Genomic DNA, 16,256 nt, shown 5'->3' with positions numbered 1-16,256 from the left:
TTAAGAAATCAGGAACAATCCATACTAAGAACAACGGTTGGTCAAATATCGAAATGAAAAGAACAAGGCATGAGTACACTCAAAATACTTTGGATTGTAAAAACAGCATTAAAAATATCCTCCGGAAAAAACGTTCAAATGGAAAACGAAATATAACATTTTCTTCTAAAAACAACTCATTTTCCGACACAAGTGTGATCACAAATTTTTTTTGAATGCATGATTACAATCGAATTTTCTTGGGTTGTAAAAACAGCATTAAAAGCATTAAAAATATGTGATGAACAAAAGGTATTGAAACAAAGATTAGAAAGTAACAGTATGTTTTAAAACCCGTACTGTTTAGGACAAATGTATGATCAAATAAAAAAAGAGTTCTTTCCAAGTTCTTTGTTTTGTAAAAACAGCTTTGAAAGCATCAGCAAAGTCCGGTGGACAAAAGAAAGTCAATCAAAAATCAGAAAACAGCAACCTCTTTAATAAACAATTCATTTGATGACATATGGGTGATCGCAAAATAAAAAGATAGCAAAGACAAAGCATGAGTATATTTCAAATTTAGTTGGTTGAGTAAAAACATTAGGAAAATTTTAAAATCGAATGTACAAATGAGAGTCAATTAAAAACCAGTAAATAACAATATCTTAAATAAACATTACATTTTCTCACAAACAGGTGACCAAACACTTTTATAAAAAAGGACACAATTGTGCTCCAAATTTTTTGGATTGTAAAAAAACATTAAAAGCATTAAAAATATCCGATGAACAAGAGATAGTGAAACTAAAAAACTGAAATTAAAAACCTTTTTTAAAAAGCTCTTTAACCAACAAAAGTGTGGTCACATATTTTACAGAAAAGACAAGCTTTGAGAAAAATTCAAACTTTTTGTGTTGTAAAAAGGCATTAACAGCTCTAAAAATACTGAACGAATCTAGAAGCTAACAATCTCTTTGAAAACAAATCATTTTCTGACACACGTGTGCTCACATATTAAAAAGAGAGGAGACAAGGCATGACAATTATACAAATCCTTCGAATTGTAAAAAAGCATTAAAAAATAGACAAAAATCTGATGGTCGAAAGATAGTCAAACAGAAAATAAAAATTGACATTTTTTTTAAAAAAGAACAATCCATTTTCCAAATTGGTGATCAAATATTCAAAAAAAGGTTGAGTAAAATCAAAATCTTTTGTATGGCAAAACAGCAATAAAAGCATTAAAAACATCTGATTGACAAAAGATAGTCGAAAAGAAAATAAACTGAACAATTTCTTTTAAAAACAATTCATTTTCCGACAAAAATGATATCACATATTTAAAACACCAAAGTAAAAATAAAACTGTAAATACTAATAATATCTGATGAGCAAAGATAGTCAAACAAAGACTAGAAAATGAAAAATTGTTTATAAAAACAACTCAGTTTCCGACAAGAGTGTGATCACATATTAAAAGAAAAACTACAAGACAGGGGTACATTTCAAAATTTTGTGTTGTAAGAAAAGCTTTAAGGGCATTAAAAAAACGTGAGGGACAAAAGATACTAAAAAAATCTAGAAAATAATAATCTCTTTAATCAGTAACTCATTTTCCGACATAATTGTGATCACATTTTTATGAAAACAGAAAAGTCAAAGAATCAGTACAAAACAAATTTCTTGGGTTTTAAAAACAACATTAAAAGCATCGAAAAAGTTGATGGAAAAAAAGATAGTCAAAGAAAGACTAGAAGATAACAATATCTTTTAGAAAGAATACGGCTTACGACAATTGTGTGAAATCACATGAAAAACGAACGAAAAGTAAAGGCGTGACTAAATTCCAAGTTCTTTGGGTTGTAAAAACAGTTTTCAAAGCATTAACAAAATCCGCTGGGCCAGAGAATGTCAAGTTGAAACTTGAACAAACAATTTTGTTTTGAAAACAAGTCATTTTCTGACAAAAATGTTAGCACATATTTTTCAAAAAAAGAAAAGACAATGCATGAAAAAAATCCAAGTTTTTGTGTTCTAAAATTAGCATTAAGATCATTAAAAATTATATTCCAAATCCTTTGGTTGAGTAAAAACAGCATTAAAACAGCATGTTTTATTTGTAAAAACAGCATTAAAAGCATTAACAAAATCCAATGGAAGAAAGAGAGTCAAACTGTAACAAACATTTTAGATCAAAACCAATCATTTACCAACAAAAGTGTGAGCACAGTAAAGGCCTGAATGAAATTCAATCCTTTGGGTTGTAAAAACAGCCTTAAAATCATTGGAAATATCTGATGGATCAATAAAGAAAAGACAAGGCAAAAGTACATTCCAACTTCTTTGGGTTACAAAAACAGCATTAAAAGAATGAAAAAAATCCAATGGGCAAGAGATAGGCAAACTAAAACTAGAAATAAACAATTTCTTTGAAAAAAAACTTATCATTCGACAAAAGTGTTAGAACATGTTTTTTTTAAAAAAAGACAAGGCATGAGTAAAATCCAAATTTTTTGGGTTGTAAAAACAGCATCAAAAGCATGAGTACACTCCAATTTTTTGGATTGTAAAAAGCTTTAACAATATCAGATGGACGAAAAAGAGTCAAACTGAAAAAAAGACAGTTCAAAAACTACTCATTTTCCAAAATTTTGAGCACAATTTTTTTAAAAGAAGACACAAGAAATGAGAAAAATTCAAAATTTTTGGGTGGTAAAAAGAGCATTAAAAGCATTAAAAATAAGTGATAGATCAATATGTGGTCACAAAATTAAAGAAAGAAAAGACCGGGAATTAGTACAATCCAATTTCTAAAAAAGGCCTTAAGAAAAGGAGTTGTAAAAATGTCATTAAGAGCACTAAAAAACCTGAGAAACAAGAGATAATCAAACAAAAACTAGAAAAGTACAACCTCTTTAATAAAAAGCTCATATTCCGACGATTGTGTGATCACATAATTAAAGAAGAAAAAGAAAAATATGAGTGCATTCAAAATTTTGGCTTGTAATAACAACTTTAAAATCTTTGAAAAATCTGAGGAACTAAAGATAGTCAAACTGAAACTAGAAAATAACAATCTTTCTAATAAACAATTCATTTTTCAACAATTGTGTGATCACATTAAAAATAGAAAAAAAATACAGGACATGATTACATTCAATTATTTTGGGTTGTAAAAACAGCATTGAAAGCATTAACATTATTCGATGGACTAAAAATAGTCGAATTGAACCGAGAAAAAATTTCGTTTAAAAGAAACTCATTTCCCGATTAAAATATGAGCACAAATTTTTTAACAAAAAGAAAATACAAGCCATCAGTACAACAGCATTAAAAGCGTTAAAAAATATATCATGGACAAAAGATAGTCAAACAAATATTAGATAATAACAATATATGTTAAAGGCAATTCTGTTTCCGACAAATGAGTGATCACAAAATAAAAGAAAGAGAAGACATGGCATATGTACATTCTAAAATCTTTGCGTTGTAAAAACGGCATTAAGAGCCCTAAAAACTCTTATGGATAAAAGATAATCAGACAAAAACAAGAAAAAGCAATTTTTTGAGAAAACGACTCATTTTCCGACAAATGTATGATCACATATGAAAAAAACAGAAAAAACATTGCATAAGTAACACCCATTTTTTGGGTAGTAAAAACAGCACTAAAGCATTGGAAACATCTGATTGACAAAACATAGTTAAACAAAGATTAAGCAGAACCATATCTTTCCAAAACAATACTGTTTACGACAAATGTGTGATCACATAAAAGAAAGAAAAGAAAAGACATGTGTACATTTCAAGTTCTTTGTGTTGTAAAAGCAACATTAGATGCATTAACAATATCCGATGAACAGAAAATTGTCAAACAGAAACTAGGGAAAAAGAATTTGTTTTTAAAACTCATTTCAAACAAAGATGTCAACACATATTTTTTTTCAAAAAAAAAAATAGGGCATGAGTAAAGTCAAAATGATTGGGTTGTAAAAACAGCAATAAAAGCCTTGAAAATCTGACGAATCAAGGTACGATTAATGTGTGATGAAAAAAAGAAAGGACAGAGCATGAGTAACACCCATTCTTTGGGTCGTAAAAACAGCATTAAAAGCATCAAAGACATCTGATGGACAACTACAAACGAAATCAAGAGAAATACAATATCTTTTAAAAACAATTTAAAAACTGTTTCCGACGAAATTCAATCAAATATTAAACAAAAGAAAAGAGAAGGCAGAAGTGCTATCTAATTTCTGCATTAAAACTGCTTTAAAATCAACACAAAAATATCTCAAAAAATGGACAATAGGCAGTCAGACAAAATTTAGAAAATAACATTTTTTTTTAAAATCAACTAATATGTGATCACATTTTAAAAGAAAGGAAGACCAGGCATGGGTACAATTCGAATTTTTTGGGTTGCAAAAATAGCATTAAAATCATTAGAACTATCTGATGGACAAAAGATGCACCAAAGCAGCTTTAAAAACTTTGAAAATATATATCGGACGAAAACAGTCAAGCAAAAACTTAAAAATGATAAAAAAACAATCCATTTGCTGTCAAATGGGTGACCAATTATTAAAAAAGAAACGAAAATATCCACGTTTTGTGGGTTATAGAAACAGCATCAAAAGCATTGAAAGTATCCGATGGACAAAAGATAGTCAAACAAGACTAAAAAATAACAATATTTTTAAATATAATTATGTTTCCGACGAATATGCTATCGCATAATAAAAGAAAAGCTAACAAGGTATGAGTAAGGTCAAACTTCTTTGACTTGTGAAAAGAGCATTAAAAGCACTAAAATTATCTGAAGGACAATTGATAGTCAAACGAATTCAAGAAAATAACAATTTCGCTTAGAAGCAAATCGTTTTCCAATAAACGTTGGATTACATAATAAAAGAAAGAAAAAACAGGGCATTGTTAAAATATCAATTTTTTGGTTGTAAAAGCGACATTAAAAGCATTTAAAAAAACCTGATGGATAAAAGTTAGTCAAACAAAAAAGATAAAAAAACAATTTTTTAAAGACAAACCATTTCCAGACCAAAAGTGTGATCAGATAATAAAATAAAATGAAAAACAAGGCGTGAGAACTGTACAAACTCTTTGGACAGTGAAAGCAGCTTTAAAAATTGCGAAGATATCTGTTGGTCAAAAGACAGTCAAGGAAAGTCTTAAAATTAACATTTCCTACAAAAAACAACCCATTCTCCGATAAACAATACTGAAATCTTAAAAAGGAAAAAAACAAGACATGAGTGCAATAGAAACGCTATGTATTGTGAAAACAGCATCGAAAGCATTAAAAAGAACTAGAATACAAAAGAGAGTCAATTTTCTGAGACGTGAAAAAAAAACAATATCTTTTAGAAAAAATTCTATTTCCGGCAAAAGTATGATCACATAATGAAAGATAGAAAAGACGTGGCATGAGTACATTACAATTTCTTGGGTTGTAAGAACAGCATTAGGAGCATTGAAGAAACTGACGGAGAAAATGTAATGAAACAAAAGCTAGAAAGTAATGATCTCTTCAAAAAACATATCACTTTCCGAAAAATCGGCGATAACACAAAAATTGAAAGAAAAGGCATGATTACATTCTATTTTTCTCGGGCTGTAAAAACAGCATTAAAAGCATTAAAAAATCTGATGGACAAAAGATGGTCAAGCAACAACTGGAAAAAACAATCTCGTTAGAAAACCACTCATTTTCCGAGTGATCACATCTTGAAAAAGGAACGACAAGGCATGAGAACAATCCATATTCCTTGAACAGCATTAAAATTTATTAAAAAATCTGATGGTCCAAGGATAGTCAAACAAAAGCAAAAAAATAAGATTTTCTTAAAAAAAGCAATCGATTTTCTGAGAAATAGTCATCAATTATGAAACAAAAGGCATGAGTACATTCATAATTCTTCGGATTGTAAAAACAGCATTAAAAGCATTAAATAATACGATGGACAAAAGATAGTCAAACAGAATACAGAAAATAACATTTTCTTTTAAAAACGACTTATTTTCGGAAAAAAGTGTGATCATCTGTTTTTTGTTACAGAAAGAAAAGTCAAGTACAATTCAAACTTCTGAAGTTGTAAAAGCAGCATTAAAAGCATTGAAAATAGTCAAACAAAAAATAGAAAATAACAATCTCTTAAATAAACAGCTCGTTTTTTAAAATCTGATGGACAGAAGATAGTCACGCATAAACTAGAGAATAACAATTTCTTTTAAAACAACTCATTTGCCTTGGGCAATTGTTTCAAATGTCTGAATTTTGATATATTGGGGAATTAATAGTTTAAACGGTTGCATTTTTTTTGGAAAACGTCCATTGACAAGGTGGCTTTCACCAGTTTTAGTGCGAAGAAAGATAGCTAGAAAAAATAAAAGGAGACAGATTTCAATAAAAGAATTGCCAGTTCACATTTAGGTCTCGTACAATTGGCCTGTTCACATCATCTACATAAGAAATAAGGGCACTAAGCTTTAAATAAAAGTAATTTTCTTCCGCAAAACTTAATCTTTTTTGCGCATTTCTACAACTTAATTTTCAGCTCTCTTTATGCTTAAATTGAACATGTTAGTGTTGCATACTTGTCTAATTATTAAAAAATTTCGGCTAAATAATGCGAGAAAATCATTCGTTTGGCTCATTTCTTGTCTTAGATAAAAATTTAATAAGAAAAAATTTCACACGGGTGAGTAAGAAGATGCAAAATAACCTTAATTCTGCGCACATTTTGCCATATTGTGTGTCATCCGGCAGCTGAAACTCAAGCGATTGCCAACCGGGGGAGAAAGCCGCACCAACGAAAGCCCAATGACAACAACACCAAAGAATGAGTGATGCTGGTTCGGACATAAAACACATTTTTTGTCTAACAGTTGGAAAACCCAAAGATCAATTACTTGATAAAATCCTTCAAGCATTTAGGAATTTTAACAAGCAGATTTTCTACATATTTCTCGACCAAATTAAATAACCCCAATATATAGAAAACATTAGAACAAGAAACTTACTCGCGTATGAATTTTGTCCCGAGATCAATTGATCCGTTAAAGAAATGTGCTGAAATGATTCACTAAGAGCATACTCTAAGATTCTACTAGGTGGTTTTACAAGGTTTATGAAACCCAAAAACTGAATATAGTTTGTTTCTTTGGACTTTTGGTGGTACATGTGAAACATCGAACTCATTTTTTTTGTTCCCGATAAAATGTACTCTACTTTTCGGAATTTATTATTCGTTGTATCTCATATTTGTTTTATTACAATTGTTGTACAGCAATGTTTTTATAATTTCGTTTATCATAGAGTTGTTCTGAGTTCCGATTATCTGAGATTTTCAACAAAAAATTCTAAATTTTCTAAGAAGTCTTCTGTTTCTAAATATATCGAATAAAACGAGAGGAATTTTGGACCATTTTTACCTCCCTCAGCTTCTTCTGTCATCCTGTTTCATTTTTGCTGGTTTTCTAGCCAATGTAAAGTATATCACTTAATCGCTATTGATTTATGCTATATTCATAAAGTTTACGCATATCTGTCTCTGTGTATAATAATTTTTTTTCAGACAGCATAAAACAATTGAGAAACTTGTAAACTTTTCTTTCTGCCAAGAAAAACTCCTCCAGTAAGAACCAAAAAGACTTTTGGTGATAAATTGAAGATCGTTTTTTTTTTCAATCTCCTAAATTCTAGAAAAAATAGGGAGCCAACTTATTTAGCCAGCCTTCTTCAGTGTTTTTCCAAACTCATTACAAACACAATTTTTAAATACCGTTTTCGGGATATCAAATATGCGACAAAAGCTTTTTTTACGACCCCACTTTAGTGAGAGGGAGGAAGTATATACCTAATGGGTTTTTTGTTCAGTCAATTTTGGTGGATAGATATATTAATCGTAAAGAGTTGTTAGTAGTATCACTTAAAGTCCCGTCCAGCGTAGAGTATGTGATTAAAAATATTTTTTTGATTTTCTTTTTTTTCCGTGGATTTACTGAGGTTTAAACTTTTTTGAATAGTAGACCAACTTCATTAGTTTTTGTTCCGTAATTTTAGAACCAAATTGTAGATTTTGCTATAATTTGTTAAAACTTTCAACAACAGTATTATTTTTTACCTCATAGTAGAGGGGACGGTTATTTAAGGGTCCAAAGTTTTTGCTAAATTTTGCTAAAATTTTCCAAATTTCAGACTAAATATTCAGAAATGGTGCGAAATATGCGATTAAATTTTCTACAAGTTTGCCAGAAAGAGAGACCTAGGAGCTGTTAACACAACCTCCTTAAACAGAAAAAGAGGGCTAATAGTGTTTCCACTTCGTATAAGAGTTTTTTTTTTAATTGAAAATGCCCATTCGTTGCTAATTTAACAAAATATACATCCAATATGCATAATTAGTTCTGATATATGAACAATCTCCTTTGCCAAATTAAGTACTTCAAAAACATTGGGAATAATTAGGTATTTCGGATGGTTGCTGAGCTCTATCAGAGCTAGTTTTGGTCTCTCCGTGAACTCCTACTAATAACATTTGTTCGGGTTGTACTGAATCCAAATGGCTCCCTATTATAGCTAAAAATTTTGATGTCTTTGAAATCAAACTTTTGAATAAATATTTGTGAACCTTCACTTTTTGAATTTGCAATCATCCAATTTAGTCTCAATATTGATAGGTATCATCAACTTTGGCTGCACCAAAGATTAATTGTTCAGTTCATTGTTTTCTTTGGCTGATGTTTTTAGGGCGTCCCATCGTATTTTTATGAGTTTCCTTTGCTTGTCAAAAAATCATGTTTTGTTTTTTTTTCGCATAGACGCTTTACAAAGAGGACGCAGTAAAAAAAAAAAAACAAGTGAAGAATTAAAAAACTTCCAATTTATCATAGTATTTAAGGGTTTTAAAAATCTATTTGCCATTCTGGCTTCAAAACTGTTGTAAAATTGTTTGTTAAAATTTGAATACTTTGAAAATTAGTTCGGTGGTTATTCTTTTTGTAGCCCAGTCTGACTAATAGCAAGCCCAACTGGATCCCTAAGAAGTTTCAAATTTTGCTTTTTTTGTGTTTATTTTAAATCTTATAATTTCTGTTACTTTTGAGAACTTTTTTCAAAAAAACAATTGATTTTTGATCTTAACAATTTTTATTTTCTTTTTTTGTCAAGAGGTAAATTAATCTTTGTAATGACAGGTTGCGTTTTATTTCTATTTAACCCAAATTTATTGTTTTAATTGTTTGGTTTTCAACAAATAGGTTCTTCATTTTGACTCTACGCGTTTTCATTTTTGCAAAAAGTTCGATGTTAGTTTTCTGCGAATTTTTGAGGTTGTTCTTTTTAGGGCTTAGGCTCCGCATTAAATTTTTATCAGTTTCCTATGCTTGTCAAAAAATCATTTTGTGTCTCTTTCACATAGACCTTTTACGTATAGGACGCACTGAAAATCAAAAGAAAAACCAAGTGAAGAATTAAATTTCTTCCAATTTATCATAGTCTTTCTGGCTTCAGTACTGTTGTGAAAATGTTTGTTTGAAACTTAGGTCCGTGTTTATTGTTTTTGGTAGGCCAGTGTGAGTAATAAGCAATCCAACTGGATTCCTAAGAAGTTTCAATTTTTACTTTCTTTGTTTTTTTAAACCTTATGTTTTATGTTACATTTGAGAACTTTTTTTTAAAAAAATACATATAATATTTGATCTGTATCAAATTTTATATTCTTTCTGCCAAGAGGTAAATTAAATTAACAGACAGGCTGCATATTTTTTTGATTAGCCCAAATCTAATCTTTTTACACGTTTGGTTTTCGACAAATAATTTTTCGATTCTGACTCTATGCGTTTTCATGTTTAAAAAAAGTCCGATTTTAGTTATCTGCAAATTTTTGAGGTTGTTTTTTTCCTTCTCACAATATCACCTTAATTGTTTCATTGGCTTTGAAAAATTTCACCATTGAACCTATTCAAAAATTTTAGTGACTAAGTTTCAATAGGTTTGCATTTAAACGGCTGCGAAATTGTTTTTTTTTTTGCTAAAATATTGATATTTTCAAGGAAATTTTTGCCCTTTCCATCGTTTTATTTGTATTCGGGTGACATATTTTTGATAAAGGCAGGCATTATTCGCTTCGTTACAAGGTGGTAACTAATAGTTTTTAATTATACCTCATTTATACGTCAATTTTCATCCAATTTTCCCTCCCTCTGCTGTTTCTGTCATCATGTTTGTTTTTTTGCTGTTTTTTTAGACAACGGAAACGTTATCACTTAACCGCCCTTAACTGCAAATTTTTGAGGTTGTTTTTTTCCTTCTCACAATATCACCTTAATTGTTTCATTGGCTTTGAAAAATTTCACCATTGAACCTATTCAAAAATTTTAGTGACTAAGTTTCAATAGGTTTGCATTTAAACGGCTGCGAAATTGTTTTTTTTTTGCTAAAATATTGATATTTTCAAGGAAATTTTTGCCCTTTCCATCGTTTTATTTGTATTCGGGTGACATATTTTTGATAAAGGCAGGCATGATTCGCTTCGTTACAAGGTGGTAACTAATAGTTTTTAATTATACCTCATTTATACGTCAATTTTCATCCAATTTTCCCTCCCTCTGCTGTTTCTGTCATCATGTTTGTTTTTTTGCTGTTCTTTTAGACAACGGAAACGTTATCACTTAACCGCCCTTGAGTTATGCTACATCAATTTAAAAAATTTAACCTCTACGCGTCTTTCTCTGTGTATGATAACTTCTTTTCAGAAAGCATCAAAAATCTGAGCAAATCTTTACTCTTCTTTTTGCCAATAAAAACGCCTCCAGTGAGAAGAAAAAAACCTCTGGTGGCAAATTGAAGATCGCTTTTTTAAACTCCAAAATTCTGAAAAAATAGGGAGCCAAAATATTTAGCCAGCCTTCCTCACTGTTTTTTAAAACTCGTTTTAAAAAAAGTTTGTAAAACCGTCTTCGGGATTTCAAATATGCGACAAAAGTATCGTAAGGAGTATTGAGTGGTATTCATCGTAAGGAGTTGTGAGTGGTATCATTTAAAATCCCGTCCACCGTAGAATGTATGACTAATCGTTTTTACTGATTTTCTTACTTTTCTTGGACTTACCAATATTTTAGTTTTTGTAAATAGTAGACTAATTTCACTAGTTTTTATTCCGTAATTTTAGCCCAAAATGTTGTTAATATTGCTAAAACTTGTTAAAATTGTCAACAATAATGTTATTTGTTACCTCATAGGAGAGGGGACGGTTATTTGATGGTCTGATCACAAGTTTTTGCTAAATTTTGCTTAAATTTTCCAAATTTCAGACTAATTATTCAGAAATAGTGCCAAATGTGCGATTAGATAACTTTCTCCAAATTTGCCAGAAAAAGAGACCTAGGGGCTGTTAACAAAATCTCCTTAAACAGAAAAAGAGGTCTAATGTTGTTTCCCCTTCGTATAAGAGTTATTTTGAATTGAAAAATGCCCGTCTGTTGCTAATTTAACAATATATACATCCAATATGCATAATTAGTTCTGATATATGAACAATCTCCTTTGCCAAATTAACTACTTCAAAAACATTGGGAATAATTAGGTATTTCGGATGGTTGCTGAGCTCTATCAGAGCTAGTTTTGGTCTCTCCGTGAACTCCTACTAATAACATTTGTTCGGGTTGTACTGGGCTGAGAAATTTTTTTCATATTATTTCTGCGATTTTTGATTTTTAAAAGTTGATCACCGATTTAAATGAATTCAAATGACTGTTCAATTACTCTCATTGAAAAGTCTCTGTCTTTGTCTCTGAAGATAGAGGAGGGCTTCTTAATTGTTTGATCCGAGTTTGATAATAAATTTTAGCTAAATTTTCCAATGCCTCCATTGAGAACAAAAAGACCTCTGGTGGCAAATTACAGATCGCTTTTTCAGATCATTTAATCAAAAATGGTGACAAATATGCAATTTGGACAGTTTTCTCTGAGTTTTTGCCAAAAATATAGACCTAAAAGCTGCTAAAACAATCTCTTCAAACAGAAAAAGGTGATAATGTTGTTTTCACTTCATATAAGAGTGTTTTTGAATTTAAAAAAGCCCGTTTGTTGCTAATTTAACTAAACATGCATCCAATATGCAAAATTAGTTATGATATATGAAGAATTTTGTTTGCCAATTATCTACTTCAAAATAAGGTACAATTATGGGTTTCAGGTGGACTACCAGCTATATCAAGCCTAATTAATTGTTCTCTTCGTGGACTCGTGCTAACAAAATTTGTTCGGGTTGTATTGGGGCAATAAAAAATTTAATAGTTGCTCTGCGGTTTTTTTTAAATTTGTTTAATGTTGATAACTGACTCAAACCATTTCAAACGACGGTTCAATTATTGTGAGTCCCATTTACAACAAAATGGGCTACAAAGAACATGACATATTAGCTATTGGGTATGAGCTCACATTTCAATGCTTTGAAAAAGTGTTTTTAAAAACTTAACTTGAACTCCTGTGTTCTGCCTGCACTTTTTATTCATTTATCAGTCTCATGGCTTAGTCTCACTAATTAAAAAATCCGAATGTCTTCATATTATAGCTTATGCTTTTAATGATTTTCAAATTAAATAATTCTAGAAAAAAAGTTTTCTGAATCTTCTTTTTTATCTTGCAATCATCTAATTTAGTCTGATTATTGATAGGTAACATCGACTTTTGGCTGCAAGAAACATTTATTTTTCTGCTGATTACAGTTTTTCGATGATGTTTTTAGGGCTCAGACTTTCAAGTATTTTTATGAGTTTTATATGCCGGTCAAAATATTGGACCCATTGACAGTCAAATGAAGCCCAAGTGAAGAATTAAATTACTTCCAATCCACCATAGTTTTCACGGGTTTTAAAAATATAATAATTCCTTCTGGATTCAACACTTTTGTAAATTTGTTTGTAATGCTTAGAATCAGGTCCGTTTGTATTGTTTCTTGTAGCCCTATGACTCAGTCTGACTAATAACAAGTCCAATTGGATTCATAAAGAATTTCAATTTATTTTATCTTCGATTTTAGTTCTAATGATTTCTGTTATTTTTGAAAAATTTTGTTAAAAAAAATCAATTGATTTTTGATCTTCATCAATTTTTATGTTCTTTCTGTCAATGGGCAGATTAATCTCTGTAAAGACAAGTTGCTTCTTCTTTTTAGTTAGCCCAAATCCTCTCTTTTCCAATGTGTTTTTGTGATATTTTGAGTTTGTTTTTTTTCTTCTCGCAATATCACGCTAATTGGCGATTGGCTTTCAAAAGTTGCGCACCTGAACGTTTTCAATGTCTCAATGAATAGGTTTTCTTATTAACGGCTGCGACATCGTTTAATTGCAGTCTGTTTTTGTAGTTGTGTGACATAATCTGGGTAAAGCCAGGTCTGAATTGCTTCCTTACAGGGTGCAAATTAATAGTTTTCAATTAATTCCTCAATTACACATCAACAGAAATGAATAATTTCAGTTGATACATAATGGTTTTAATCACTTAGAAATTGATGGTTTTTAAAATAGAACACTTATATTTGAATATCTGAACTTTGCCAATTCTGCTGTTTTTTTAGAATGGTCACGTAGTCTCCTTGAGTACATGTCTGATATGTTTTATGGTAACGTAGAGGTTTAATTTGTTTAGTTTAGGCAATATTGCATGCCATTTTGATTTTGTTATTGTGTTTTCTTTTAAAAATATACATCGAATTTCGAGTGTAATTAATGTTTGTTTCTTTTTTACTTCTACATTTGTCTTGCCTCGTATTCTCAATAATGGCAGGTTTAATCGGCCCTTTAACGTGGCATTACTTTATTGGGTTAGTGTTTTGTTGAACAAAATGTGAAATTATGAACGTTTTCTGTCTTTTCCTCATTTAGCAGACCATTAAATCAAAAGTGCAGATGAGCTCGTCGGAACATCATGAGCCAACGCACATTAGCGAGCCTCCTTCTTATCTATGAAATTGTGAACCACAAAAATTTCTAGTTTTCAATGCCCGTTTTTCAATCGTCTTTTGCAGAAATCTGTTTTCCGGGAGTTCCAGTTGAACGTTCAATAAGGTTGACTGGTAATCATTTTGACAAAAAATTACAAAAAAGATACGGTTCAGCGATAGTTTTAACTATTTCATTTTGTTATCTTCTTCTTCCACTGCGCCACTTCTCACTAATATCTATCATATTTGTTTTGAATTCAAATCAATTTCACTCTCCTTTTTTGTAAAACATACGCGTTGAACTTTTGTAAGATAAGCGAAAAAATCACAAATTTTGACGGTGAATGCGGTGAAATTATGTAAGTTCACCGCTTACTCTAGTTTTTTTTAAAAGATGTATTATTATTCGTGGGTAAATTTTCCGTGCGTCTCTTAATAAATGTATGTTAACTTCATTGAACAAAAGACAATTCGAAGCGTTTTCTAAGCGGTGAATTTATGTTATTTCACCAATAAGTTAAGCGGTGAATTTGTGTAATTTCACCGCATTCACTGATGATCTCACACAATCTTAACACCTTTTTCTAAGCGGTGAGTGTATGTAAGTTCACCACTAAGTTAAGCGGTGATTTTACGTAATTTCACCGCATTCACCGTTTTTCTTACATAATTTGGACAATTTTTTTCAGTGCGGTGAATTTATGTAATTTCACCGCTAAATTCAGCGATGAAATTAAGTAATTTTAACGCTACCAGCCGATAAAGGTTTTTTCACCGCATTCACCGCCTGATTTATGTAATTTCATCGCATTCACCGCTTGTCTTACAAAATTTCCCGCATTCACCGCTTATCTTGCATAATTTTGAGTTGAATGGCGTTGACACCTCGACCCGGGTTTTGTGAATTAATGTTTACTGACAAAACATTTCAAAAAATGATAGAAAAAATTTGATGAAATGGAAAAAAATAGTCAAATCCATAAGTTTCTGATATCCCTGCTATTGTTGGATAAAACCATGCATGAGGTTCTCGATGACAAATATGGGCCAAAAAGTGAGGTGCACGCCTGTAATTTTCCATGCTACACCCCTAACTTTAATGAGATGACTAGTCACACGGGAAATGTTGCAACTTACCGATAACTGATAAATAAAATGTTTTGATGCTGTTGCAACCTTTCATAATTAGGATACAAACGGGAACGATATGAGCTGGTGATTGAAGTCAACAAATATAAACTGAGCAGCTGTGATTGAACTAATTTGTATGTTTGTTTGCAAATTGTGTGTTGAACTTTAATGAACCTTGGCAAATCTGATTATGAAGGTGTTTTAGTAATAAATTAGGAATAAACCATCTATTTGTTTATACGTCACCAGATCAATGGAAATTGTTATCTTTCCGCCCGGTAATATTTTGAAGTCTGTAAGTGGTATTTTAGAGCATTTATAATGATAGTTGTAAATTTGAATGGACAACCCGTCTTTTAATACCCTAATCAAGTCATAATTAGTGCCCAAGCAGGCGCGTGAATTATTTTAGCTACCGATTTCAGCTAAAGATTTTCATTGGTAAGGTAGTAGAAAATTGTTACAACCAAAAATCTAAAAGACTTTTTCTGAGTGTGTGTTTTGACCAATATCATTTGAACAGGTAACCTAACAGATGGCCGAGTAATCGGCCTGTTACTAGCAAGTTGGTGATGTTCTAAGGGCAATCTGGCAATCTGGCAATCAGTCCTGGCAATCTGATCCAGGACCCCTTTACAAGAGCGTCAAGATATCAATCAAAACCGAAAGCTGTTGCATAGCTTGAAAAAATAACATACATGTCTCCTCTTTTCCTAATAAAGGTCTTCAGAACGGAAAAAATTCAATCAGGTTAATTTTTCATTCAGCAAACACCAGCTAATTAATGATACGACATTATTGTACAATGCTTAGCTTGAAGTGACATTCCGTTCAATTTTGCTTACTTTCTGCAAACGCGTTTAATATGGAGATTAATATCGAGACGTTTATCATTTAAAACTCCCAGACATTTGAAAGAAACTGCTCCTCCTAGCCCTTCATCTAGAAGCGAAGCTTTCGACTTCTGTGCCTTTCTGCCAAGAACTATAATTTTACATTGGTCTGACTGTTAATCTGAACTTTGTTTCTCAAACAACAATTTTCAATTTTTTTTAAAAATTCAATTACTAGGATTTTACAACTTCTAGACTTTTATCTGTGGTTAAAACTATTCTTTGCAAAAAGTGTAAGTTTTTAATATTTTGGAACACAGATCGTCGCTAAACCTGAGAAAAAGCA

General features: G+C 30.9%; 1 protein-coding gene across 1 annotated transcript in view; it reads right to left on the bottom strand.

The window, feature by feature from the left end:
* Positions 1 to 15,381, bottom strand: part of LOC142337954 (uncharacterized) — a 46,608-nt gene extending 31,227 nt beyond the window's left edge. The window contains exons 1-2 of the mRNA XM_075387586.1: positions 15,084 to 15,381; positions 6,723 to 6,849 (exon numbers count right to left, since the gene is read on the bottom strand). Of these exons, the coding sequence (XP_075243701.1) occupies positions 6,723 to 6,849; positions 15,084 to 15,129 (173 nt within the window). The 5' untranslated portion in view covers positions 15,130 to 15,381. The remainder of the gene's footprint in view (positions 1 to 6,722; positions 6,850 to 15,083) is intronic.
* Positions 15,382 to 16,256: the final 875 nt, after the last annotated feature.

This window comes from Convolutriloba macropyga, chromosome 4 (genome assembly GCF_964194025.1).
Source record: "Convolutriloba macropyga chromosome 4, txConMacr16.3, whole genome shotgun sequence".
In the NCBI taxonomy this organism is placed as follows: domain Eukaryota; kingdom Metazoa; phylum Xenacoelomorpha; order Acoela; family Convolutidae; genus Convolutriloba; species Convolutriloba macropyga.
This window is presented reverse-complemented; position numbering and strand designations above follow the sequence as displayed.